The sequence below is a fragment of the Camelus bactrianus genome, chromosome 16, assembly GCF_048773025.1.
Source record: "Camelus bactrianus isolate YW-2024 breed Bactrian camel chromosome 16, ASM4877302v1, whole genome shotgun sequence".
Lineage (NCBI taxonomy): Eukaryota > Metazoa > Chordata > Mammalia > Artiodactyla > Camelidae > Camelus > Camelus bactrianus.
In genome coordinates, this window is record NC_133554.1 from 10,067,318 (window position 1) to 10,095,156 (window position 27,839).

Below are 27,839 nucleotides of genomic sequence, written 5' to 3' on the forward strand. Positions count from 1 at the left end.
CCTCGCTAGCCCGCTGACATCAGGGCTGGTGAATGTGGAGGGAGTTCAGCAGGGTCCATCAGCCCTCACCTCCTCCACAGTGTGGTACCCGGCAGGAGCTGGGGGAGGGTTGGAGGAGGGGCCTTGAGGGGATGGCTGAGAGGAACCCCTGGGGCCTGGGGCAAGCTGCAGCCTCCCCCCAGGTGGCGTGGAGCCAGCTCTTGGGTAGCTCTGGTCGTCGATCACCCCCTCCCCACCTCAGCATCACCCCCTCCGCCCTCACTCCTGCTCTCCCTGCCCCTCTGCCCCTCTTCCTCCCACTCCTGGTTCATCTCTCCTCTCCTAGGCTCATCTGCAGCTACTGACTCAGTGGTCTGACAGTCAGCAGTCAGAGAAGCCAAGGGGGATGGTATGATTCTGGTACTGTCTGCCCAAAACCCACTGCAAGCCCCATCTCTGCCCTTGCCAGTCACAGATGGAGCCCTGCCCAGCCCCTCCCAGATGTCGTCATGGTACATCAGGAGAGACCAGATAACCTGCCTGAGGTGGGAGAATGTGGGTGGATCCGGGGCAGCTAGTCTCTAGAATATATCAACCGTTAGGGTTCCCAGCCTAGAGACCCAGCCAGCCTTCCTTCTCCGGGAAGCTGGGAGAGAAGGCCAGACCCCTGCCTGCCCCGACTCCCCTCTATGCTGCCGGACCAGGCACAGGCCCAGGTTCACTTCGGCTATGGGGACAGGGACCAGGCTGTTCAGTCCCGCCCAAACTTCCCCACCTGGTCATTCCTCAGGTCCTGCGAAGGAAGTGGCTGGGCTTTCCTGGCAGAGACCAGGGTCTCTGAACTCCAGGCTCCCGTGCTCAGACCTGGAGGGGCTGAGTGCTACTTGGGGCAGAAGCTGTAGCAGAAGCCTCTCTCCTAGTGTCTATCAAAGATTCCACCCAGAGAAAGAATGCAGGGAGCAGTCTGGCTCACCCTGTGCTGAGAGCTACTTACAAAACACACACACACACACACACACACACACACACACACACACACACACACACACACACACCCCATGCACGCCTTTTGGCATTTGACTTTCTCATAAAATAATTGCTGGAAGGCTCCTTGGATTAGGTAACCCAGTGTTCCTTCCTGTCCCTGTGGAGGAGGGAGAGAGGGGGGATTGGCGTTCAGCATCTGTTACGCTGATCCAGCTCCTTTGGGGCAGAGCAGGCCAGTCCAGGAGGTCTGTGGCTGCAAACATCTTTGGAAGCCCAGTGTGACAGAAACAAGTCTTTCAGGCCTCTCGTTCCCCTGCCACCTGGCTGTGCCTGCCCAGCCACTAGCCCTCCTTCAAGTGGGCCAGGCCTGGGAAGGAGAAGGCTAATCAGGAAAGGCTTTTTGCACAAAAAAGGAGGAGATGCTCCCATTTTTTATTTTAAATCAATTTTACAATGTAAGTGAGATCAGACAGCAACTTTGCCCAACGTTCTGTCATTCCGAAGCAAAAGCTATTTTCATTCCTCCCTTTCTCGTGATGTTTGGAGGTTGGGGGTTATGGAAGGGAGAAAATCTGGGTTCCAGCATGAAAGGGGTGTTGAGAGGGAATCGAGGTGGGAGTCCTGGCCTGTGGATACAGACCAGGGACGGAGACTCTGATGGAGGGAGAGAGGTGATTAGTCCCATGGTCTCTGACCCAAGAATTTGGAGATTCGGTCCTAAGCACACCTTCTCTTCTCTGTCTGACCTCAGTCACTTGTGGATGCCCCAACAGGGGCCACTCAGTGAGCTCGGAGCCCCGTGACCACTGGCAGAAATGACACAGGAATCTTGTTACACAGAGTGGGGCTGGGAGGGGAGAGTGCATAATTGCAGAGACAAGGAGAGACTTCACCACCTGTCTCCCTCTCCCTTAGGTGCAAGAAATTCCAGGCCAAGATGCCACACGTAAGTATGTGCTTGTGAGGGCCGTGTCCACGGCTTAGAGCGGGCAGTCATGTGCACAGGGTGACAGTTCTGGGGGTTACTGCTGCCGCTCTCAGGTCCCACAGAGCAGTGGGGGATCCCTACCCCAGTAGTACCTGGGCCCTGAGAGTGACAGCCCTGTGGGAACGCATAACCCACGTCCGCTGTCTCCTAAATCAAGTCCACTTGGGGGTCGAGGCCTTCCTCTGATGGCCGGCAGTCCCTCCCACATGTCGCACACTGCTTCTCCAGGGTCAAGGGGGTCTCCGCCTTGGCACTCCCCCTGAGCTCCGCACCGAGGGAGACGAGAGGCTGGGCGAGCTCTTCTCAGGCGCCACTGGCGACACTCCCCCTCGCCGCATCGCGTGGGTCACAGGGGCTGGGGTTGGGGGTGACCCCGAGCCGCCAGGTCCCGCCCCCAGGCCCCGCCCCCAAGCGGAGCCCATTCCCGGGGCTCGCCGGGCTCGCCCCGGCCTCTGCCCGCCCCTCCCACCGCCCCTCCGGCGAACCCAACCATGGGAGGCCAGTCGCGGTTCGGAGCTGCAGAGCTCGGCTGCTCACTGGGCCAGACCCGCTCTCCTTGAGACCCGCCCGCCCGGCTCGGCCATGGAGCCGGCCCCCGACCCCGAGGAGGCGCGCACGGTGCACGAGGCGCTGGGCCGCTACGAGGCGGCGCTGGACGGCGCGGTTCGCCCGCTGCACGAGGACATGCAGGGGCTGCAGCGCGGCATGGAGCAGCGCGTGGCCGAGGCGCTGCGCCTGGCCGGGCCGCTGGCGCGCACGGTGGCCGAGCTGCAGCGCGACAACCAGCGGCTGCAGACGCAACTCGAGCGCTTGACGCGCCAGGTGGAGGCGCTGGGCTTGGCGACCGGGCTGACCCCCGCGCCCGGCACGCCGAGCCCTCCGCCCGCCCCCGGCGTCCCAGACCGTGCGCCCCGCCTGGGCACCGCGCGCTTCGCCAGCCACGCCACCTTCTCGCTGTCCGGCCGCGGCCAGGTGAGCCTCGGGGAGCGCGGGCGTCTGTGCTCAGGCGCCGGGGAAGGGGGACTCCGCGACCCCCGCCGCCGCTAGGTCCGGAGTGCGTGCCGGTGCCGGGGCTGTCCCGCCACCCGCCGCTGCGACTCGGTTGTGGGGGTCCGGCCATCATTCGGAGAAACCGGCTTAGCCTGCCCTCTGCACCTGTCTCGGGCCCCTCCCTTCTTTGCAGGCGTGCCCTGTTCTGTTCCCCTCTCTCCACTGTGCCTTGGCACTAAGGGCTTGGGCGCTGAAGTGCTACCCCTCTCTGTTCGACACTGCCCGGGCCTGTGTCTTGGAATGGTCGGCAACCCTTCACCCCCCCCCCTCCATTCACGCGGTCCCCGCGTTGCCGCTTCACTGAACTCTGACGGCTTGAGTTATTGATTAACCTGGATTGAGAACTCAAGCCCTTCTGTGTGTTGAGCAGAGGAGAATGCAGTCTGTTGGGGTGCAGCCGGGCATTTGGAAACTTGCAGGCGTAAATCCTTACCGTGAAAGAAGAGACAGGGGAACCAGGGGAAAAGAGCCGTGGGCACTCTAGATTTCTGGGGTCAGTGACCGGCCAGAGGCCCACACCGCGTGGGGGTGGGGGGGAGACCGGTGTGGACCAGTCACTCCCCTGAGCGTGGGGCCTCCTGGAGTGGCAGGTTAGAATGTTCCCATGGTGTGTGCAGTGGCCCTTAGGTGGGATTTTCCACCCTGCCCAGGCATGTGCTCTGGGCTTGGGTTTCCAGGGTCTGGGTAGCCTGCACCTGCTGTCCCTCCTTGGTTCAATCCATCACACACGCAGAGTCCTTGTGTAGGCTGGGCTGCACCTCAAGGGACCAGGAGGAGGGGGATCAGATTAGCCCTTGCCCCTGGATGTCCCAGCCTGGGTGGGAGATGGCCCAGACCAAGCCGTAGCAGCAGTGCAGGCAGCCGGACAGCAGTCCCGTCCTAGTGGGCGTCTCAGGCCGGCTTTGTGCTGGAGGTTTAGGGTCTGCTGCTGCTAGTACAGGGGCGGGTGTAGGGGGCTGTGCCTAGAGCCTCTAAGGGCCTGAAAGGACTCACTGACCAGAGGGACCCTGGTGGGTATGAGAGTGGAAGAGCGAGTTGTAAAGGCCCCCAGATGCTGGGCCAGGGAGTTGGGCTTTGCTTTGGGGTGGAGGTGGGGTTCTTAAACGTGCCGATGGCTGAGCCCCCGGGTGTCCCAGTGCTGTGTGAAGTGTCTGGAAATATGGATACACTTAATTCTGTCCTACAAGCATCAACACTCCTTGGCCACGCTATAAAATCACCACTGTGAGCTCACACGTGCCTGATAAACTGTGTCATCGGCTGTTTCTGAGGTTTTATTTTAACACACATGTGCTACTCATCTGCATGTGGAGGCAGCTGTCCAAGTTTTAGAAAACTCCTCTTGGAGTCACACATGAATACGTATATGTACACGAATCCACGCGTTCATGTGAGAGATGTCTCTTCAGTCGTCTAACATTTTTTCAGTGGGAATTGGCCAATGTGGGGTAAGCTAGTTCTCTGGGTTATGGGGATAGTGGGGCACTGGGCAGGGGACAGACAGGGTCCTCCTTGTATCCGACAAGCGCCCTCAAGGATGGATGGCAGGTTGGAGGGTGGCTGGAGATAGGGGGACTTAGTTGTGATGGTCCAAGAAGAGAGGACGGCCATAGCAGGAGCAGCGCTGGGGAGCGGGAGAGCTGGGGTGCCTTGGACGGAGATCTCCAAGGGGGAATCATCAGGGTGAGATGGTCTTTGGATATGAGCAGGGGGGCAGAGAGCGAAGCCCTGCCGGGGGACTACTGGGGCACAGATCTGGTGGAGATGCCAGTTTCCATCTGGGTTGTGCTGAGGGTGTGGGGCTGTGGGACATCCAGGTGAAGCTGTCCTGGAGCAGATGGAGTCACAGATCTGGTGGGCTGAGAGTGGCCAAGGCCAGAGGTTAGGGAGATATCAGGCCAGAGCTGGTGGTTGAAGCAAGATCAGGTGAAGCCTTCCGGGCAGCTGTGCAGGAGACGGTGAGTCAGGAGCCCTGGGCAGAGGCTGAGGAGCTGCCAGGGAGCTCAGAGGCTCTGGAAAGCCCACTCTTAGACATCGAGAGAGGGGACCCCTTCAGGAAGAAGAGATTGGGGGTCAGCGGGAATGCTGCAGCCCGCTGCAGGTTGAGGAGGGAGACACGGCTGGGGAGTAGGTTCTGGATTTCAGAAGGCCTGAGAGGAGGAGGGACAGCAGGCGTAGTTGAGCACTGCGGGTGGAGGACGCGCAAGGTGTCCAGTGGGGTCGGACGGACACTCTGCAGCCCCTGAGCACCAGCTCCCTGGGCCTGAGGCCGCTTCCCCCGCCCGACCAGAGGCACTGCTCCCCACTTCTCTTGCAGCCCACCTCTCAGGGGTGTGGGCACGGGCTCGCAGCCAGTTTCTGGCAGTGAGGGGTGCTGCACAGAGTTATCCACATGTTCTTGCTCGTGGGCTGTGCCTGGCAGCTTGTGATCGGACACTGGATTGTGAACAAGGAATCGGGGCTCCGGGGCAAGACTGGACAGTCACAGCTGGGTGCCGGGGCTGTCTGACCTCTCATACGCCTGTGTCTGTGCCCCCAGGGGGTCTGGGTGTGAGGGTCTCATCCACACACGAGAGCCAGTGCTGGCGGTGGTCAGGCATTGCGGGGGCTGGTGTTACACTGCCCCTCTGTAACCAGCAATGAGACTTAGAGACCCTTTGCTGAGACCCTTTTGTTTCCTTCTGATTCAATCTGGACTGCGGGGCTTGGAGGTGGGGCATAGTCAACCTATGTATATGCCTTGGGGTCAATGCAGAATGAGTTGATCTAGTAATCTGCTTCTGTGTGGGCAGACCTTGAGCTTGCTAGGCAGTGAGTAGTAAGGGAGGCTCCTGGAGGAGCGAGAGGGCAAGGCAGTAGGGTGGGAGAAATCAGGGAGGATTCCCTGTAGGAGGCCTGAGACCCTGGAGCAAACAAGAACTGCTTTTGTTGCATTTTCTGTGAGGCCTTGGGGACATCTCTCAGTTGGACCTCAGTTTCCTCGTCTCTAAGGGGGACTGGCCCTGCCCTGCTTTGCCCCTTGTGCTGCGCGGGCTGGGTGGCTATAACGGTGACATCAGCCATGCTGGCTTGTAAGCGTGTCCACGGAGCCACAGCGGGGGTCTGGCTAGTGGAGGGAGCTGGCTGGGGACCTTCAGTGGATGGTAGCAGCCTGAGGCCAGGCCTGGAAATGTCTCTCGGCTGAGCAGGAGCCACCAGGTCCCCATGTCAGAGGCAGTGGAGCCTCTCAGGAGTGACTGGCAGAAGCAGCGTCGAGGTCTGACCGTGAAAGAAACCAGACTTGCCTTATCTGCCTTCCTTTCCCAGACACACTGTGTGATAAGAGTGCTAAATGCTTTGGGGAGAAGTTTGAAATGAGTCCTTAAAACCATGGTGTGAGCCGGGAGGAGGCAGAGGGTGGAGGAGGCAGAGGGTGGGGCAGCCGAGGTTGGGGCTCAGGCTGGGGCTCAGGCTGGGGCTCAGGCTGGGGACTCTGGCCGCACACACGTCGGGGGCTGTGCTGGGCACACAGACGCTCCCCTGTCCATGCACGAGCCCGCGTGGGGTCTGGTAGCACCAGGGATGCCCAAACTAAGATTCCTGCCCTCACAGCAGTGTATGCAAACTTCCCCAGGGAGAGGGTCGCCGAACTCGGACTTACCCATCCCCAGTCTCTCTTCCTGACATTCCCAGGCTTGGGCTCCCTCCTGGAAGCCTCCCCCTTCTTAAAACAAAGCCCAGATCTTGGAGGTGCTCGAGCCAGCTCCCCAGGACCCATCCCGTCCTCTGGGCTCTCCAGTGATTTTATCTTGGCCCCAGCACACAGAGGTCCCCTCCCCTGGTTCCTTCCCTGTGGCTGAAGGGAAGGAAGGAGCTGGGGGCCCTGTGGGTGGGCTTGGGGACCACGGCCCAGCCCAGCTCTGTGGTTTCAGGCTCAGGTCGCGCTGGGGTGGTTACCCCACTCTCCCCACCCCACTCCCTCGGCCTCACAACTTTGTCTTGAGTTGTCCTTTCTGCTCTTGGAAGGCATGAGTGCTTTGTGGACAGAGAAACCCCAACCTGACTCTGCTGCTGCCTTTAGTCATGGCGTAAGGTTAGTGGTGACCCCCAGGCTTGTGTGGTGGGTTGGAGGGTGGTCTCTGAACAGCCCTTTGGTCTGAGGCGTGGGTAGAGCCCCTTCCTTAGGTGAGCAGGAGTTCCAGTCCCGGGGCGGGGGAGGGGGGAGGGAGGGGCAGGGGGAACCTGGGACTCCAGCCTCCCAGCATGACTCAGCCCCCATCCCCTTTCCCTCCTGCTTTGCTGGAGACCCCTTGGCAGGAATCCACCTGGTCCAGAACCTACTTCCTGTCTCATTGTGGCTTCTGGTCCCCTGGGGCATCCTGGGGGGTGAGGGGCCTGCAACGTGCATGGGCAGGCGTCCCCCAGAGAGACCCACATTCCTGGGAAAATGGTTTCACCATCAGCCCATCTCTCCAGGCCCCTGTGTAGACCTGTGGAACCTGTCGGACCAGAGTATGGGGGGGTGGAGGGGGACACGGCCCCCAGAGCTGAGAGCCTGGTGACAGGTGGGGTCCGGGATTCAGGATAGGCTGGCTGTTTCTCCTCCTTCTGCTGAGCTGGCTTCAGGTTAGGCTCGTTGTGGCTCTAGGGGTGCCCTCCACACTCTGAGGCACAAGGAGATGGCCGCCCTCAACTTCTCCACTGTTCCTGCCAGTGAGCCTAGCCCTTCCTGCTCCGTCCTTCTGAATTGGAAGTTGAATGGTCACCTCCTCTCCAAGCCCAGTCTCTCCCCGGGCTCAAGTCCCATCCTCTCCTTTCTCCCCAGGGTCCCAACCTCTCCGAGTGTCCCTCCCCCTGCTGGAGCCTTTCTCTCAGCCTGTAAACGTTGTCCTACCTCTTCCATCAGGGAGAGTCCCTCAGACCTCTTCCCCGCGCCTCATGGCTGCAGTTCCCACCAACCCCACCCCCCCAGGTCACGTCAGCCAGGCCCAAAGCCCCTGCCTAGAAGAGGTGTGATGTCTCCCCCCTCCTCCACATTCACTTACTCCCTGCAAACCTTGGAATCCCTTTTGCCCTCCACTCCTTCACTGCCCCATCTCTCCTCCCTGGGTCCCTACCCAGGAGTAGGGAGGTACCTGGCCATCTGGTCACCCCCTTCCATGCCACTGTCTCACTGGCTTCTGAAGGATGTTCCTAAAACCCAGAACTGATGACCTTCAGTTCCTTCTTGTCCAAGGAGTCATGTCCGAGTTCTCCCGGCTGGCACCTTGGACTGTGTACTGCTTCTCTAGCCACTGGATCTGAATGCTTTGTGCCTTGATGTCTCTGGCAGACACTAGTCTCTCTGCGGGGCATGGCTTCCACTCCTGGTCTGCCTGGCTCACTCCAGGCTGGCTCAGCCCCGCTGCTTCTGGGAGGCTCTCTCTGACCCCCTGGGCTGGGTGAAGTCTGTCTCAGGCGTGCGCCCTCATGCTAGCCTTTCGCCGCCTGCTCAAGGTGCTGGCTCCCCCGCCAGACTGATTCCCCCATGGATGGGTAGGGTGGCATGGATGAGCCGTCGGGGGCCAGGGATGGGCTTTTGTCATTTGGGAACCTAGCAGACAAGGGGACCCATCTGGAGATGTGCGGCCATCTAAGGAGAGGTATGGCCAACCTCTCAAGCCACCCATTGTGGGCTCTTGGTAGAGCCCCTTATAGGCGTCTGCCCCTGTACCCCTCTTGCCAGGCCGACCCACCAGCCTCACAGATGCTCTGAGCCCTCCACCCTCCTTCACTGTGAGAAAGGCAGGGCCAAGGTTGAGGATAATGTCCCTCCTGGCCTCATCTCAGCTGCTGCTCACTGTGTAACCTTGGACAGCACACATCCCCTTTCTGAGCCCTCGGGTCCCATCTGTAAAATGGGTGTGGTAGCACCTACCTGGGAGGACAGAGCATGTTGGTTTAAGTGGCATGGCCAGAAAAGGGGTTCAAGTGGTAGATGCTTTTTTAGCCTACTCCCTTATCTCAAACAGGGAAACTGAGACCCAGGAGGGGCCGGCAGCACAGCCTGGATGGCGGGTTCCCCTGCTGGCCCTTGGTCTGGGCTCTCTCTCTGCATGACACTCCCCACCGCTGCAGCCCAGAGGGGATGGAGGGGCCTCAAGGAGCCAGTCAGGCCCCAGTACTCTGGACATCCAGGCAAATCTTGTGACCCTGCATCCAATGGTAAGGCTTCACCATTGGGCTGGCTCCAAGGCCCATTGTTGGCCCAGAAAGACCATGTGTCGCTGGGTTAGGCTGCTCCCACACAGGCAGCCCCTGGCACGAGCAGGGGCCAGGCTCTCCCAGCCCCCGTCACCCGGTCCAGCCTTGGGGACGGGTAGGGCCACCTTGAACAGTCCTTTGGAACTCTGTCTTGACTTTTGTCCCTAGCATCTTGGGGGTCTGGAATGTGTCCAGTGGAGCCATTTGCCTCCAGGATCTCGGGGGCTCAACTGCTGGGGCTGAGTCCCCCTAGCCTCCTGGGTGACCCTGGCCCATCACCATACCTCCTGGGGTCTGTCTCTCTCAAAAGCATTTGCCCTGCTCGAACCAGGGGGAGCTTTGGGAAGTGATTTCGGGGTGGGCAGCTGGCCCCGGCTGACTGGGCCTCCGCGGTGTTTGTCTCTCTGTAGAGTGTGGATCACCATGACGAAGCCAGCGAGGCGGAGATGAGGAGAACCTCAAACTCGTACATCGTGGAGAACGGGCACCAGCCTGGGGCAGGTGGGGGCTGATGGCCCAGGAGGGCTGGCTGGAGGAATACCCGCAGGGACTGGGGAATTGTCCAAGCACTGAGCAGGGTAGAGAGTGGACTGACAGGCAACTATTTCTTGAACTCTCTATTAGGGAATGTTGGAGCAGGCATCACCTCTGGTTGGAGCAGTGAGATTTCTCCAGTAGGGGGAGATCAGGGAGGCAGGAGTGATCAGGGAGGCCTTCCTGGAGGAGGTGAGAGGAGAGTTCACAGAGGCTGGAGTCCTCCTGGGTGGTTCTGAGGCCCCTGTCAATGCCATGGCTGAAACCCCCCGACCCCTGCTGGTCACCTGTTTCAGGTCCGGGTGATGGGCCCCCCGAAGCCGCCCAAACCATCCCAACACCAGAGCCCCTCAAGCCTCGACCTGTGAGCCTCTCTTTGCGGCAGCCTCACCAGCCAGTCACGGCCATCACACGAGTCTCCGAGAAGTTCTCTGGGGAGACCTCAGCCACAACTCTCTCGCCCACGTCTGCTGCCATCCTGGGGGGCCTCAGCTCAAGCCTCAGCGAGGCCAGCACATCCTGGACTCCCAGTCCCAGTGGTAGGAGCAGGAGACCATGACCTCAAAATGGGAGGGAGGTCAGGGGCTGGGGGTGGTTTGCAAGAGACTCAGAAATCCTGGGGCCGGGCCCTACCCACTCTGCTTGTCACTGCCACCCCCGTCCCCAGCTCGCCTGCTCCATCAGATGGGGCCCATCTTTCCCAGCTCGTCTCCCAGAGGTGCTGTGAAGTAGCCTCATCCTGCGGGGTACGACCATGGCTTTTACTGCAGATCAAGGCTGTGGTTAGAAGGTGGCCGCCTGCCCTGCACACTTTGTGTGTAACAAACCTGGCATGGTCCCCCTGGGGCTGTCTTGGACCTGTGATCAGGCCCCAGGGTGTGTCCTGGGGTCGGGCTTTGTGGATTTCCAGAATGAGGGCTTGGTAACATGGTATCTACTGGATATGCAGCACAGAAGGCCCTGGGCTCTGTGCTATCAAATGCAGTGAGGAGTACTGTAAAGGACCTCTTTTATGTCATTGCTCTATGTTCCAGCATCCTTTCTCCTCAACTGTTGGCCCAGGCAGGGTCAGCTTAGCCCAGAGGTCCTGCCAGTGCCCAGAGTGATGCTGGGTGACTAGCTCAGGGTGGGGTCAAAGGATGGGAGGCAGGCAGTGGTGGCCCTCCCCAAGGCCAGGGTTTGTTATTTCTCTCCCTCCCTTTGTCCCGCAGAGAAGAACTCTTCCCTCCCACGGACTTTGTCCAGCTCTGGCTATGGGGGGGTGACGGCCAGCAGGAACGATAACAGGCGAGTCAGGGCCCCTGTTCCCAGTGGCAGGGTCGTCACTCCCCAGGAAGTGTCTGGCCTTGGCCTTGGACCCAGGCTACCCAGGCCCCTGCACGGAGCTCCCAGTGCCAACCCCAGGAGGAGGCACCTTCCTTGGCTTGGTGCCTCTGGAGAACTAAGGCAGCAGTGTCGCAGGGTGGGGTTTGAGAGGAGAAATGAGGCAGCGAAGCTTGGTAGAGAGTTTTGTTTGGAGCAATACGGCGGAGGGCTGGTTTCTTTAAGGATCCTTCAAAGCAAGTCTGTCCAAAGATTGGAGAGAGTTTCTCAGTCCCCACAGGATGGATCTTCAGCCATCCTGGCTAGGCTCCCTCTGAGCTGGGGGCTTGCTGCTTGTGGACTGAGGAGTTACCTGGAGAGGCCCTTACCCTGGGGGAGGTCTGTGGGGGCTTCCCTGTGTTACAGGCTGCCTCCTGGCCTCCGGTTGTCCCCATGCGCTGCCCCCAGGCCCTCTGGACTGTGATCGGAGCTGGGTGTTGGGTGGGGGCTGGCTTGGCTTTTTTCTCCCCCTCTTAATAATAAAAGGAGAATTGTGACTTTCTGACAAACTGTTTTAGGGGGGAAACAGAGGGGATCTTACTTAGTGGTGGCGAGGAGGGGGCCTGATCCTGGTGGGGCTGGTTCTGGGTGCTTGTCCTGCCAGGAGGACACCCCCGCCCACCCCAGGCATTGACACCTGCCGAGGGGCGATTATGTGCAGAGAGGGGGCCCACTGCTGGCTAGGCTGGCCTCAGACAGCAGCTCAGTTCCAAAAACCTGCGGAACCGGTTGGGGGCTGGAACAGGGGTGCTTCCTCTCTGCCTGTAGCCCCGCCGCTGCCTCATTTCACATTCAGTGGGGTGGAGGCCCGGGGCCTGTGCGAGCTAGTGATGGCCAGATCTGTGCTCCTGACTCGGTGGTCTCTCCTCAGCCCACCTCGGGTGACGCCACCCCAGTCGCCCCCCTCCACACAGCCGCCAGCCACGACTCAGGCCCATCGGCAGGGGGAGCGTCGCCGGGAGCTGGTGCGGTCACAGACGCTGCCCCGCACCTCGGGGGCACAGGCCCGGAAGGCATTGTTTGAGAAATGGGAGCAGGACACAGGAGCCGGCAAGTATGGATGCTCTTAGCACCCTCCCAGACCAGTCTGGGCCCCCAAAGAAAGCCTGAGCCCACACTGGGGTCAGGCAGGCAGGCAGAGCAAAGCTGGCCCTGTCCTGTTCCCCCGAGGGCAGTTCCCCAAGATGTGACCTCTCAGGCAAGACATAGGTCAGGGCTGGCTACAGGGCCGGCTGAGGGGCAGGTGGCTCCAGTTTTGGGAAGGGAGGCTGTGATGAGACCCCAGCCCCTCTCCCACATTCCCAGAGGGAACTCCAGGCACCCTCACACCCACATCCCTCATCCAACTGGACAGGTTAGTTTCCAGGCATGACTGGGGAGACCAGAGGGCAGTCACTGGGATTCCCAGCAGAAGCTGGAGGTGACACAGTGAGACCCCAGTACCACTGGCTCCCTGTCACACTACACCGCCCGCCCCATTAGAAACAGGGCCACCTTTGCATGTTTATCCAGCCCTCCTGTCAGTGAGTGGTATTGATTCCTGTTACATTTAGGGTTGGCCCAGGCCTATGAGACAATGACCCCCCAGTCCTGGCTCCCAAGGCTCTGACTCTGGTGAGGGGGACAGACACAGGAACTGTCCCACTGACCCAGACAACCTGATCTTGGCCGATAAAGAGTGTCTTTGGGGCCTAGAATAGGAAACCATGAGGGAGGGCGGCCTCGGAAGGAGCTCAGAGGAAGGGTGGGATGGAGGAGGCGAGGAGGGTTTTCCAAGCAGAGGGCAGGGGCATGGGCCATGTGGGCTCAGGTCCTCTGCCGCAGGATCGCCAGTGTGGGAAGTACACAGGGGGCCTGGAGGCTGGAAGGGGGCTGGTCCTGCCGGACCCCATCAGTGGACGCAGTGCAGCTGGGACACGGGGCGCACGCCTGGACGTGGGCGTGGGGCTGGGAGGTTGCCTGCCGACAGAGCATCTCCCTGGGTGAGCAGAGCTGGTGGGGCACATTCCCGGAGCAGATGGCAGCTGAGAGGCAGCCCCCTGGCCCCCAGCCCCCAGCAGGCCTGCCCTCTCTCCGCAGGGGGAAGGGCGAGACCCGGGCAAAGCTGAAGCGCTCACAGAGCTTCGGAGTGGCCAGCGCCAGCAGCATCAAGCAGATTCTGCTCGAGTGGTGTCGCAGCAAGACCATCGGCTACCAGGCGAGGCAGGCTGGCCCGGCTGCTGGGCCCCGTCCAGAGGCTGCAGTGGACATCACCCGCCTACCCTGCTCTTGTTCCCTGAGCCATCTGGGGTGATTACTCTTTTTCTCATTTGCTCTTGCTTTTTGACCCTCGCTCAGCCACGGAGCTGAAAGCCCAAAGCTGCTCGGAGCAGGGTCTTTTTAGAGGACCCTGACTCCTCCTAACCTCGCTCCTGAAAAGGAGTTAACTAACTAGCCGGGGAGCAAGCAGAGCCGCGTTTTCCACTGACTGACACTGTCAGTTCAGAAATGCTCCCTATCCTGGCTGAGCTTCGTGTCAGAGCCTCGTGACACAGACCTTGGCCAGGCCTGATCTCAGATGAATGAACCTGCCAGCAAGCCCTCATGTGAAGCAGGGAAATCCTGCTCGGAGCCGGACTCCCTCCCAGGGAAGGAGATCAGCCCCGAATTCATCTGTGCTGTGGACTCAGCAATCCCGCACCTGCTTTTCTGGCGTCTCTTCTATTTATTCCCCATCCAGGCAGCGTGGTGCCCGGCCCGGGGTGAATGCCCAGTACTCACGTGGGGCCGAACAAGTGGCCGGTGCATTCATATTCACCAAGACTTTGTAACATCATGGGGAGATGTTCCTAATGCCATGCAAAGTGAAAAAAGCAGGACACAAAACTGTATTTAGTGTGACGTCAATCGTGTAAAACACATATAAAATGTTTTTTTTTTTTTTAAGCATAGAAGAGATACACCAAAAATGTTAAGTTATCTCTGAGTGGTGGGATTATGGGTGATTTTTATTTTCCTTCTTATGCTTTCTCCTATTTTTCAAATTTTCTACAATGACCATGTCATTTTTATAGTCATGGGGAAATCTAGTGTGTTTTAAATAAGGAGTAATGGTAAGGCCCACGCCAGAGAGATGTATTGCTTCTGGTCTTTCGAGTTTTGTGCACATAGCTGTATATAGGGTTTTTTTTTTCTTCAATAGGTACGAATTAATAAAGTCTCAGAATACTTTTGACAAGCATCTCATTTCAGACTTTTGTCTCATCTTTGGTATGTGGTGTCCATATTTATGCTTAGCTTTTCAGGTCTTTGTTAAAGTTCATGTGTATCTGGTGCTTTTCCGTGTCCACAGCTTTTCCACAGTCACGGTCTCACCTGAATGTCCCTACAGTGCGTGGCTATGGTTCCTGTTTCCTGAACATTCAGAGAAGACCGACACTGGCGAGGGGAGTGGGGTCCCCATCTGAGGGGAGCTCCCAGGTCTCATGGGAGAAGACCTTGAAGAGACTTAATATGCTGAACCAGGAGGAGTTCTTGGGAACCATCCAGTGCCCATGGGCCAGAGAGGAGGCAGCTTGCTCGAGGGGAGAGGGAAGCTTCAGCTGGAATTCAGACCACCTGGGAGACTGACTGACTGACTGACTGGTATAATACTTTGCTCATAGTGTGAACCAGTTCTGGTTATTTTCCGCTCATCCCCAAACACAGAATCTACGTGTAGAGGACTCTTTTGTGGAAAACATGTTAACATAAGTAACATTTTTATGAGCCTGTTTTCCATAAAAGAGTGGTTTCGTTTTACAGTCTTGCCAATCCCTTGCCTGTCCCTTGCCTGTCCGGCTTAATAGCAGATGGCTGGGTTCTCACCCCTGCTTCTGCAGCCTGTGGTAACGTCACACCTGGTGGGGCCTCCGGAAAACTACAGAAAGAATGAGAGTCAGAAAGGCACATCCTGTCTTGCTGTTAGTGGATCCCCTGAATAAAGGTCTCAAGGACCCTTGAAGATTCCGCGGACCACGCAGAGAACTACGGCACAGACTCCCCTGCTCCTGGAGGAATCAAAACAGGATCAAGACTGCGAGCGTCCTGGGGGGAAATGCAGAACACACTAGGTTTCCGAACCCACGGATTTTTAACAGGTGTTCACTTTTTAAATTACTGCAGTCAGAGGCACAGCGGCAGGTGGAGGCACAGCCCTGTGGCCTCGCTGTGTGACAGCTTGTCCACGCCCGCCCACCTCCCGCAGCCCGGGGCAAGATGCCTCCCACCCGCCTCACCCGGGGGAGGGTCCGCGAAGAGCACCCAGGTTTTTGCAGAAACACCCAGGAGAGCCTGGCATGTCCTGTCTGGTGTTTATGACCAGGAAACACATTCTGACTCCCCAGGGCCGCCTTGAGCTGTAGGCCACCAAATGACTGGGGCCAATTCCTCTGAATTTCCCAGCGCAGGAGGAAAGTAGGGCTGTGATCAAACCAAAGTGTAAACCGTTACCCCAGGCAAATTGACAATAAAAAAGCAGTTTTTTGTTTTTGAAAAGTGATTTCCAAAAGACACTTCTTTTCTATGATTCTTTAAAAAAAAAAAAGCAAATGGCCACTTACACAAAGTGCAATTTTCTACCTCGACTTCATCCTACGTGGGCAGCTTCTTTACACCTAGAAGGCCTCGATGTAGCAAGTTTTCTTTTGAAAATTTGGGGGGGGTGGGGAACGTCGCAAGCATCGTTTTCATTTTATGTACACAGGCCTTCTCTAAGCGGACAGTAAATCTAACCAGGGGGTGCTGGGCACTTCTCACTGGCCAAACGTGGTCTGTTATGCTACCATTTCTATCTTCTGAGATCAAGACCCAGCAGAAACGATGAGCAAGCACCGGCAGGCCCGCTGCTTCCACCTCCTGTCGACCGGGCTCCGCTCACCTGTTAAGGCCTTCGTCCCGTGTTGCTGTTGTCCGGTTCAGGTGAGGCACCTGTCACCGACTGGGGTTCTGCTCACCTGCCGGGCCCATTAAGGAGTCCAGATGAGGTGAGGTCTCATCCAGTCCGAACAGAGTGATCAACCCAGGTCCTGGAAATTGTAACAACCTCCATGGGGTTCGAGTGGCCACCACCGTCACCCTGCCGGGCCCCACGCCCAGAGGAGCCACGTCCTTGCTGAGCCCCTGGAGATGGGGCTTTGGTGGGACTGGCTCGGAGGTCGGGGCGGGGGAGAGGCCCTAGTTTCACTGTTTGAGATCCTGTCAGTGAGAACGCATTAGAAATTGTAAAGCGCTCTTGCTGGACAGGAGAGCTCTCTGTAAGGGCTGGAGCCTGTGAGCACTGCCACCTCTGCCCCAGACCGCTGGGTGCCCACCCCTGCTGCTTCCCAAGCCTCAGTCTTCCCATCTTGTACAATGAGGACAGTGGATAAGGTGAGTGGTTTTCCATCTGTGCTTCCCTAGGACCCGCTGTACATTACATCCCATGAATTATTTCTTTTATAGCAGGAAATCTGTGCCTCTTAATCCCTTTCACCTGTTTTGTCCGTTCTTCCACTCTCCTCCCCTCTGGCAGTCACCCGTTTGTTCTCTATATCTATGACACTGTTTCTGTTTTGTTTTTTAGATTCCACGTGTAAGTATTTGTCTCCCTCTGTCTGACTTATTTCACTTAGCATAATACCCTCTAGGTCCATCTATGTTGTCACAAGCGGCAAGATTTCACTCTTTTTTTTATGGCTGAATAGGATTCCATTGTGTGTGTGTGTGTGCGTGCGCGTGTGCGCTGCATCTTCTCAAACCAATCATCTGTTGATGGGCACTTGGTTTGTGTCAGTGTCTGGGTTATTGTAAATAATGCTGCAATGAATATAGGGGTGTATATATCTTTTTGAATTACTGTTTTTGTTTTCTTCCGGTAAACACCCAGAAGTGGAATTGCTGGATCATATGGTGGTTCCATTTTTAGGGTTTTTTTTGAGGAACCTCTATAGTGGCTACACCATTTTACATTCCCACGAATGGTGCGTGGAAGTTCCCGTTCCTCTCCATCCTTGCCAACACTGGTTGTTTCTTGTCTTTATGATCATAGCCATTGTAACAGGCGTGAGGTGGTATCTCGTTGTGGTTTTGATTTGCATTGTCCTGATGATTAGAGATGTCGAGCATCTTTTCATGTGCCTGTTGGCCATCTGTGTGTCTTCTTTGGGCAAATGTTTATTCAGATCCTCTGTCCATTTTTAAACTGGGTTGTTTACTTTTTTGATACTAAGTTGGATGAGTTCTGTGTATATTTCAGGTACCAACCCCTATTGGCTATGTTATTTGCAAACATCTTCTCGCCTGGCCTGTGTATCTCTAGATCTCTCCCCCTATGAGTAAAAGAAGCCCCTTGTTTGTGAGTGTGAGGTTGATCCAGTACTGCCCACAGGGGACCATCATAAGGAAGCTTGATTTTTGCCTCCCAGTCTTCATTCAGACTTGTTCCGTGGGGGTGGTTCATTATCACCCTTTTGAATTGAATACAGAGACGGGGTTTTTTGGACACTCTTCTTTGGCAAAAAAATTCCTAGGTCACTTCAAGTTCTAAAAGTCTCATTTCAGTAATTGCAATTTTAAAGAATATACAGAATGGTCAAATTAATGGAGATGGAGGATAGAATAGTGCTTGCCAGGGGTGGGGGGCCGGGGCTAATGGGGAGTTATTGTTTGGTGGGCATGGGGTTTCCACTGGGGATGATGAAAATCTTCTAGAGATGGATTTATAACAATGTTATAACGTGTACTTGGTGCCACGGAATTATACATTTAAAAACGGTTAAAATGGTAAATTTTATGTTATGTTTTACCACAATTAAAAATGCAAAAAAGTACAACCCAAAAAATAATTTAAAGTTTATTTGAGGAAAACGTCTCCCTTGTACCTTCCCCATCTGTTTTGTTTTGTTTTGTTTCTTGACTCTGCATATGCTTTTTGTTTATTTATTAACTTAATTGAAGAATAGTTGATTTACAATGTATTAATTTCTGGTGTACAGCATAGTAATTCATATATATATATATATATATATATATATATATATATATATATATTCCTTTTCATAATCTTTTTCATTATAGGCTATCACAAGGTAGTCAATATAGTTCCTTGTGCTATACAGTAGGCCCTTGGTGTTTATCTATTTTATATATAGTAGATGGTATCTGCAAATCCAGAACTCCCTTTTATCCCTCCACCCCCACTCCATCTCCCCTGGTCACCATAAGTTTGTTTCCTATGTCTGTGAGTCTCTCTGTTTTGTGAATAAGTTCATTTGTGTCATTTTTTTAGATTCCATGTATAAGCGATATCAGGTGGTTTTTTTTTTTTCTCTTTCTGGCTTCCTTCACTGTAAGTAATGATACATACAGTGTACTGTATGATAATCTCCAGGTCCATCCATGTTGCTGTAAATGGTGTTACTTGGTTTTTTATGGCTGAGTAGTATTGCATTGTATAAATATAGCACTTCTTCTTTATCCAGTCACCTGTTGATAGACATTTAGGCTGCTTCCATGTCTTGGCTATTGTATATAGTGCTGCTATGAACATTGGGGTGTATGTGTCTTTTCAAATTAGAGGTCCCTCCAGATATATGCCCAGGAGTGGGATTGTTGGATCATAGGGTAAGTCTATTTTTAGTTTTTTAAGGGATCCCCATACCTGATCTATTTTGGATAGGCCGTATGCAACAGGAAAAAGTGTGAGTGAGTGTGTGTGTGTGTGTGTGTGTGTGTGTGTGTGAGATAAACTCCTATTTCCCCTCCCCTACTGCTCATACACCCTGAGACTCTCTTTCTCACTCACTAGGCTGATTTTCCTTCCTCCAGAGTTGACGCTGGGGAGAAGGGGAGGAAAGGGGCAAGAAAGGTCTTATTCTGACTGGTGCCATGAGCCCTAGTACCACAGCATCTCGCCGGGTCTGGTATGTGTATAAAGCTGACTCCTCACCTAGTGGGGCCCTTTTGTAAGTTCTTCCCAAATCTGCTAGCCCACACCATTATTGGGGTCTCTCACCACAGGTGAGTCCCTTGGTCTGACCTCCCCTACACTCACAGGCAGCCTAGGCTTCAGCTTCCTGCTGCTAAGGCCTCAGCTGCCCTCCAGGTGGCGCCCTTGGCCAGGTTTTATCACGCTCTATGCCGCTTCCTCTGCCACAGCTCATGTCTGGTACACAGCAAACAGTCACACGTCTTTTCCTCCCAACAGATTTTAGGGGAACCAGTTTCCAGTGCAGCAAACTGCCTTCACTTTACTGTCAAGACCAGTGGTAGCCAGCAAGTCTGTCATGCAATCTATTTTTAAAATCAGATTCATTAAGATAAAATTAACATGAAGTAAAATTCACCAATGTTACTATCTACCACCACTTACCAGCACCACAATCAGGATAAAGAACATGTCTGTCGACTAAAATGGTTCGTTGTGTCCTTTGCCTCACCTCTTACCTCTGGCCCTTAGCAACCACCAATCTGATTTCTATCCTGATCCGTTTTCCTTCTCCAAAGGAATCGTGTTTTAAGGATTTACATATTATAAATGGAATCACACAACATACACTCATTCATATCTGATTTCTCTCACTTAGTATAGTCTTTGCGAACCATTCATATCTTTGCTTGTATTACTAATTTTTCTCTTTATCACTGAGTAGTGTTCATTTTATCTAGACACTACAGTTTACTTATTCACCCAATGCTAGAATTAGGTTTCCAAATTTTTATCATTATGAATATAGCTGCTATAAACGTGTATACACGTCTCTGTGTGGATATGTGCTTTTATTCCTCTTAAATAAGTATCGAAGAGTGGAATTTCTGGGTCATATTGTAAGTGTATGGTTAACTTGATTTAAAAAAAAAACTACCAAATTATTTTCCAGAGTGACTATCATTTTGCATTCCCACCAGCAATGAATTAAAGTTCCAGTTGCTCTATATTCCTGGCAACACATAGTATTGTTGGCTTTTTTTTTTTTTTAATGTAGCCACCCTAGTGTTTGTGTATAGTGGTATTTTATGTGGGTTTTTTCCCCCCATATGTCTGTACTCTTAACGTTGTGCACATGAAATTATAGTATATGGAGAGGGGCTGGGCTGGGGATGGAGAAGCAGGAGTCATCGGTATGGAGGTGGGGGTGGGTGACACCACCCAGAAAGGGTCTGCGGGTGAAAGGGGTCAGGCCCAGATCAGAGCCCTGGGGACCACGGTTAAAGGGTGAGGGAAAGAACAGCCACTCAGGAAGGTCCCTGGGGAGGAGAAGCTGAGGGGGTGGGAGGGCAGTCAGGACTGGCAGGAGGAGGGATGGTCCTCAGGGGGCAGTGCCGGAGGGCCTGGAGGGGGTTCTGAAGAGTTCTGAGGAGCAGTTCCAGGGAACTGGAGCCTCCAGGCAAACTGGGAGCAGGAGGAGCTGCCCAGACTTGGCTGGATTTGACTGCTGCCCCCAGAGGGGTGCTGGGACTAGAGGCAGGGCCCTGGGTTCTGGTCCTGTCTTTGCGGACCTTACTTGTGGCCTCGGGCCTGTCCCTGTCCCTCCCGGGGCCTCCGTTTCCCCATCTCACCTCCTGGCTTCATGGTTTGGGCCTGGCAAGGATTTGACTGCATGAGGTGATGGCAGGGGACTCAGGAAGCCTTGTCCCATATTCCACTTCCAGCCCAGCAGCACAGCAGATCAAGGGACCAGCAGGTGGTGGACAGGTCACAGCCAGGGGAAGGGAAGCTGGAAGGGTGGGTGCCAGAGCCCCTGGGACTCAGTGGGAGGTCGGCCTCGATAGCCTGCTGACATGAGGGCTGGTGAATATGGAGGGAGTTCAGCAGGGTCCATCAGCCCTCACCTCCTCCACAGTCTGGTACCTGGCAGGAGCTGGGGGAGGGTTGGAGGAGGGGCCTTGAGGGGATGGCTGAGAGGAGCCCCTGGGGCCTGGGGCAAGCTGCAGCCTCCCCCCAGGTGGCGTGGAGCCATCTCTTGGGTAGCACTGGTCGTCGATCACACCCTCCCCACCTCAGCATCACCCCCTCTGCCCTCCCTCCTTCTCTCCCTGCCCCTCTGCCCCTCTTCCTCCCACTCCTGGTTCATCTCTCCTCTCCTAGGCTCATCTCCAGCTACTGACTCAGTGGTCTGACTGTCAGCAGTCAGAGAAGCCAAGGGGGATGGTATGATTCTGGTACTGTCTGCCCAAAACCCACTGCAAGCCCCATCTCTGCCCTTGCCAGTCACAGATGGAGCCCTGCCCAGCCCCTCCCAGATGTCATCATGGTACATCAGGAGAGACCAGATAACCTGCCTGAGGTGGGAGAGTGTGGGTGGATCCTGGGCAGCTAGTCTCTAGAAACTATCAACCGTTAGGGTTCCCACCCTAGAGACACACCAGCCTTCCTTCTCCGGGAAGCTGGGAGAGAAGGCCAGACCCCTGCCTACCCCCACTCCCCTCTATGCTGCCGGACCAGGCACAGGCCCAGGTGCACATCGGCCATGGGGCCAGGGACCAGGCTGTTCAGTCCCGCCCAAACTTCCCCACCTGGCCATTCCTCAGGTTCTGCAAAGGAAGTGGCTGGGCTTTCCTGGCAGAGACCAGGGTCTCCGAACTCCAGGCTCCCGTGCCCAGACCTGGAGGGGCTGAGTGCTACTTGGGGCAGAAGCTGTAGCAGAAGCCTCTCTCCTAGTCTCTATCAAAGATTCCACCCAGAGAAAGAATGCAGGGAGCAGTCTGGCTCACCGTGTGCAGAGAGCTACTTACAAAACACACACACACACACACACACACACACACACACACACATACACACACACACACACACCTCATGCACGCCTTTTGGCATTTGACTTTCTCATGAAATAATTGCTGGAAGGCTCCTTGGATTAGGTAACCCAGAGTTCCTTCCTGTCCCTGTGGAGGAGGGAGAGAGGGGGGATTGGCGTTCAGCATCTGTTAGGTAGATCCAGCTCCTTTGGGGCAGAGCAGGCCAGTCCAGGAGGTCTGTGGCTGCAAACATCTTTGGAAGCCCAGTGTGACAGAAACAAGTCTTTCAGGCCTCTCGTTCCCCTGCCACCTGGCTGTGCCTGCCCAGCCACTAGCCCTCCTTCAAGTGGGCCAGGCCTGGGAAGGAGAAGGCTAATCAGGAAAGGCTTTTTGCACAAAGAAGGAGGAGATGCTCCCATTTTTTATTTTAAATCAACTTTACAATGTAAGTGAGATCAGACAGCACCTTTGCCCATCGTCCTGTCATTCCGAAGCAAAAGCTATTTTCACTCCTCCCTTTCTCGTGATGTTTGGAGGTTGGGGGGTATGGAAGGGAGGAATATCTGGGTTCCAGCATGAAAGGGGTGTTGAGAGGGAATCGAGGTGGGAGCCCTGGCCTGTAACCACAGGCCAGGGACTGAGACTTGATGGAGGGATAGAGGTGAATAGTCCCATGGTCTCTGACCCAAGAATTTGGAGATTCGGTCCTAAGCACACCTTCTCTTCTCTGTTTGACCTCAGTCACTTGTGGATGCCCCAACAGGGGCCACTCAGTGAGCTCAGAGCCCCGTGACCACTGGCAGGAAGGACACAGGAATCTTGTTACACAGAGTGGGGCTGGGAGGGGAGAGTGCATAATTGCAGAGACAAGGAGGGACCTCACCACCTGTCTCCCTCTCCCTTAGGTGCAAGAAATTCCAGGCCAAGATGCCACACGTAAGTATGTGCTTGTGAGGGCCGTGTCCACGGCTTAGAGCGGGCAGTCATGTGCACAGGGTGACAGTTCTGGGGGTTACTGCTGCCGCTCTCAGGTCCCCCAGAGCAGTGGGGGAATCCCTACCCCCAGTAGTACCTGGGCCCTGAGAGTGAGAGCCCCGTGGGAACGCATAACCTACGTCCGCTGTCTCCTAAATCAAGTCCACTTGGGGGTCGAGACCTTCCTCTGACGGCCGGCAGTCCCTCCCACATGTCGCACACTGCTTCTCCAGGGTCAAGGGGGTCTCCGCCTTGGCACTCCCCCTGAGCTCCGCACCGAGGGAGACGAGAGGCTGGGCGAGCTCTTCTCCAGCGCCACTGGCGGCACTCCCCCTCGCCGCATCGCGTGGGTCACAGGGGCTGGGGTTGGGGGTGACCCCGAGCCGCCAGGCCCCGCCCCCAGGCCCCGCCCCCAAGCGGCGCCCATTCCCGGGGCTCGCCGGGCTCGCCCCGCCCTCTGCCCGCCCCTCCCACCGCCCCTCAGTTGAACCCAGGCTGGAGTCCTCCTGGGTGGTTCTGAGGCCCCTGTTAATGCCATGGCTGAAACCCCCCCGACCCCTGCTGGTCACCTGTTTCAGGTCCGGGTGATGGGCCCCCCGAAGCCGCCCAAACCATCCCAACACCAGAGCCCCTCAAGCCTCGCCCTGTGAGCCTCTCCTTGCGGCAGCCTCACCAGCCAGTCACAGCCGTCACACGAGTCTCCGAGAAGTTCTCTGGGGAGACCTCAGCCACAGCTCTCTCGCCCACGTCTGCTGCCATCCTGGGGGGCCTCAGCTCAAGCCCCAGCGCGGCCACCACATCCTGGACTCCCAGTCCCAGTGGTAGGAGCAGGAGACCATGACCTCAAAATGGGAGGGAGGGCAGGGGCTGGGGGTGGTTTGCAAGACACTCAGAAATCCTGGGGCCGGGCCCTACCCGCTCTGCCTGTCACTGCCACCCCCGTCCCCAGCTCGCCTGCTCCATCAGATGGGGCCCATCTTTCCCGGCTCGTCTCCCAGAGGTGCTGTGAAGTAGCCTCATCCTGCGGGGTATGACCATGGCTTTTACTGCAGATCAAGGCTGTGGTTAGAAGGTGGCCGCCTACCCTGCACACTTTGTGTGTAACAGACCTGGCGTGGTCCCCCTGGGGCTGTCTTGGACCTGTGATCAGGCCCCAGTGGTGTGTCCTTGGGTCGGGCTGTGTGGATTTCCAGAATGAGGGCTTGGTAACATGGTGTCTACTGGATATGCAGCACAGGAGGTCCTGGGCTCTGTGCTCTCAAATGCAGTGAGGAGTACTTTAAAGGACCTCTTTTATGTCATTGCTCTATGTTCCAACATCCTTTCTCCTCAACTGTTGGCCCAGGCAGGGTCAGCTTAGCCCAGAGGTCCTGTCAGTGCCCAGAGTGATGCTGGGTGAATAGCTCAGGGCGGGGTCAAAGGATGGGAGGCAGGCAGTGGTGGCCCTCCCCAAGACCAGGGTTTGTTATTTCTCTCCCTCCCTTTGTCCCGCAGAGAAGAACTCTTCCCTCCCACGGTCTTTCTCCAGCTCTGGCTATGGGGGGGTGACGGCCTGCAGGAACGATAACAGGTGAGTCAGGGCCCCTATTCCCGGTGGCACGGTCGTCACTCCCCTGGAACTGTCTGGGCTTGGCCTTGGACCCAGGCTACCCAGGCCCCTGCACGGAGCTCCCAGTGCCAACCCCAGGAGGAGGCACCTTCCTTGGCTTGGTGCCTCTGGATAACTAAGGCAGCAGTGTCGCTGAGTGGGGTTTGAGAGGAGAAATGAGGCAGCGAAGCTTGGTAGAGAGTTTTGTTTGGAACAATACGGCGGAGGGCTGGTTTCTTTTTAGGATCCTTCAAAGCAAGTCTGTCCAAAGATTGGAGAGAGTTTCTCAGTCCCCACAGGATGGATCTTCAGCCATCCTGGCTAGGCTCCCTCTGAGCTGGGGGCTTCCTGCTTGTGGACTGAGGAGTTAACTGGAGAGGCCCTTACCCTGGGGGAGGCCTGTGAGGGGGTTCCCTGTTACAGGCTGCCTCCTGGCCTCTGGTTGTCCCCATGCGCTGCCCCCAGGCCCTCTGAACTGTGATCAGAGCTGGGTGTTGGGTGGGGTCTGGCTTGGCTTTTCTCTCCCCCTCTTAATAATAAAAGGAGAATTGTGACTTTGTGACAAACTGTTTTGGGGGGAAACAGAGGGGATCTTATTTAGTGGTGGCGAGGAGGGGGCCTGATCCTGGTGGGGCTGGTTCTGGGTGCTTGTCCTGCCAGGAGGCCGCCCCCGCCCACCCCAGGCATTGACACCTGCCGAGGGGCGATTATGCCCAGAGAGGGGGCCCACTGCTGGCCAGGCCGGCCTCAGACAGCAGCTCAGTTCCAAAAACCTGCGGAACCGGTTGGGAGCTGGAACAGGGTTGCTTCCTCTCTGCCTATAGCCCAGCCGCTGCCTCATTTCACATTCAGTGGGGTGGAGGCCCGGGGCCTGTGCGAGCTAGTGATGGCCAGATCTGTGCTCTTGACTCAGTGGTCTCTCCTCAGCCCACCTCGGGTGACGCCACCCCAGTCGTCCCCCTCCCCGCAGCCGCCAGCCACGACTCAGGCCCATCGGCAGGGGGAGCGTCGCCGGGAGCTGGTGCGGTCACAGACGCTGCCCCGCACCTCGGGGGCACAGGCCCGGAAGGCATTGTTTGAGAAATGGGAGCAGGACACAGAAGCCAGCAAGTATGGATGCTCATAGCACCCTCCCAGATCAGTCTGGGCCCCCAAAGGAAGCCTGAGCCCACACTGGGGTCAGGCAGGCAGGCAGAGCAAAGCTGGCCCTGTCCTGTTCCCCCGAGGGCAGTTCCCCAAGATGTGACCTCTCAGGCAAGACATAGGTCAGGGCTGGCTACAGGGCCGGCTGAGGGGCAGGTGGCTCCAGTTCTGGGGAGGGAGGCTGTGATGAGGCCCCAGCCCCTCTCCCACATTCCCAGAGGGAACTCCAGGCACCCTCACACCCACATCCCTCATCCAACTGAAGAGGTTGGTTTCCAGGCATGACTGGGGAGACCAGAGGGCAGTCACTGGGATTCCCAGCAGAAGCTGGAGGTGACACAGTGAGACCCCAGTACCACTGGCTCCCTGTCACACTACACCACCCGCCCCATTAGAAACGGCCACCTTTGCATGTTTATCCAGCCCTCCTGTCAGTGAGTGGTATTGACTCCTGTTACATTTAGGGTTGGCCCAGGCCTATGAGACAATGACCCCCCCCCAGTCGTGGCTCCCAAGGCTCTGACTCTGGTGAGGGGGACAGACCCAGGAAGTGTCCCACTGACCCAGACAACCTGATCTTGGCCGATAAAGAGTGTCTTTGGGGCCTAGAATAGGAAACCATGAGGGAGGGTGGCCTCGGAAAGAGCTCAGAGGAGGGGTGGGATGGAGGCAAGGAGGGTTTTCCAAGCAGAGGGCAGGGGCATGGGCCATGTGGGCTCAGGTCCTCTGCCGCAGGATCGCCAGTGTGGGAAGTACACAGGGGGCCTGGAGGCTGGAAGGGGGCTGGTCCTGCCGGACCCCATCACTGGACGCAGTGCAGCTGGGACACGGGGCGCACGCCTGGACGTGGGCGTGGGGCTGGGAGGTTGCCTGCCGACAGAGCATCTCCCTGGGTGAGCAGAGCTGGTGAGGCACATTCCCGGAGCAGATGGCAGCTGAGAGGCAGCCCCCTGGCCCCCAGCCCCCAGCAGGCCTGCCCTCTCTCCACAGGGGGAAGGGCGAGACCCTGGCAAAGCTGAAGCGCTCACAGAGCTTCGGAGTGGCCAGCTCCAGCAGCATCAAGCAGATTCTGCTCGAGTGGTGTCGCAGCAAGACCATCAGCTACCAGGTGAGGCAGGCTGGCCCGGCTGTTGGGCCCCTCCAGAGGCCGCAGTGGACATCACCCACCTACCCTGCTCTTGTTCCCTGAGCCAGTATGGATGCTAAAATTTTCAGAAAGCTGATTATAACAACAGAGCCATTCCTCTTTGGCCAATCTTGGAATCAATTCCATTTAAAAACCATTATGTGCTTAACGCTGGGAGTAAGATGAAGTGCCTTCTCCATGGAGTTTAGTGGCCAGAGGGTGTGCCAGACAATTAAAAATGACTAAAATCAGAGAGATGATTATAAGGGCTGTGAAGGAAGTAAAGTGGGTGCTATCTGCAGTATTTCAAGAAAATTATTTAACATGCTGACTTTATTTTTTGAGAGGGAAGAGGTAATCACATTTTTTTTTATTTATTTACATATATACTATATCTTAAAAATATATTTTTATTGAAGTATAGTCAGTTTACACTGTTGTGTCAATTTCTGGTGTACAGCACAATACACAGTCATATAGGAACATACATAGATTTGTTTTCTTATTTTTTAACCATAAGTTACTAGAAGATACTGAATATCGTTCCCTGTGCTATACAGTATAAACTTGTTTGTCTATTTTATTTATAGTGTTAGTATCTGCAAGTCTCCAATGCCCAGTTTATCCCTTCCCACCCCTTTCCCCACTATTTTTAATGGAGGTACTGGGATTGAATCCAGGACCCTGTGCGTGCTAGGTACACACTAACCACAGAGCTATACCTCCCCCCAACATGCTGACTTTAACATTCTAGGTGTCTTCTCTGTGTGTGCACACAGGGTAGACCTCTGAAAAGGGGCATTGTAATTGCTTCTAGACTAATGGCTGTGCTGAGACAAGGTGAGATGGGCAAATTTTCCCATGCCGAGGTAAAGAGCTGTTCACTTGGTTTCCAACAGTTTTTCTCAGAGTGAATTGCTCACCTACTCCAAAACCCTTCCTACAGAAATTTTAGAGTCATCACTGATTCAGTGGTAACCCCTAATAATAGAGTGGTGAATTTTATAATCAGACATGGATGCTGAGAGTTCAGAGGACATGGCAACATTTTAAAATATCTAACTGTAAGGTGTATTCCCCTCCCGCCGCCCTGACTGGTGCTCATTTTGTAGGTCAGCTACTTTTCTTGGAAGCAGTGTGGCCAAGGGGAG

General features: G+C 55.8%; 1 protein-coding gene across 7 annotated transcripts; it reads left to right on the top strand.

Moving 5' to 3' along the window:
- Positions 1 to 1,001: 1,001 nt before the first annotated feature.
- On the top strand, positions 1,002 to 26,513 carry LOC141573577 (smoothelin-like protein 2). Of its 7 annotated transcripts, none has more exons than XM_074342494.1 (6): positions 1,002 to 1,912; positions 8,995 to 9,187; positions 9,637 to 9,727; positions 9,851 to 9,952; positions 10,057 to 10,299; positions 10,972 to 11,619. In XM_074342494.1, the coding sequence occupies exons 2-6, from the start codon at positions 9,185 to 9,187 to the stop codon at positions 11,544 to 11,546; spliced, it is 1,014 nt and encodes a 337-aa protein (XP_074198595.1). In that variant the 5' UTR covers positions 1,002 to 1,912; positions 8,995 to 9,184; the 3' UTR covers positions 11,547 to 11,619. The 7 variants fall into 7 exon arrangements, 6 of the variants coding, with proteins under 6 accessions (XP_074198595.1, XP_074198599.1, XP_074198597.1 ...); XR_012499396.1 differs by lacking the exons at positions 1,002 to 1,912; positions 8,995 to 9,187; positions 10,972 to 11,619 and adding exons at positions 1,919 to 2,926; positions 11,994 to 12,176; positions 13,202 to 13,342; XM_074342498.1 differs by lacking the exons at positions 1,002 to 1,912; positions 8,995 to 9,187; positions 10,972 to 11,619 and adding exons at positions 1,919 to 2,926; positions 25,347 to 26,513.
- The last annotated feature ends 1,326 nt before the right edge of the window (positions 26,514 to 27,839 follow it).

Bases quoted from the DNA above. Each gene is read 5' to 3' on its own strand.
- LOC141573577 (XM_074342492.1), top strand. From the start codon at position 2,537: ATGGAGCCGGCCCCCGACCCCGAGGAGGCGCGCACGGTGCACGAGGCG. The intron at 2,927-9,636 runs GTGAGCCTCGGG...GTCTCTCTGTAG, and splicing joins CGCTGTCCGGCCGCGGCCAG to AGTGTGGATCACCATGACGA. The intron at 10,300-10,971 runs GTAGGAGCAGGA...TTTGTCCCGCAG, and splicing joins CTGGACTCCCAGTCCCAGTG to AGAAGAACTCTTCCCTCCCA.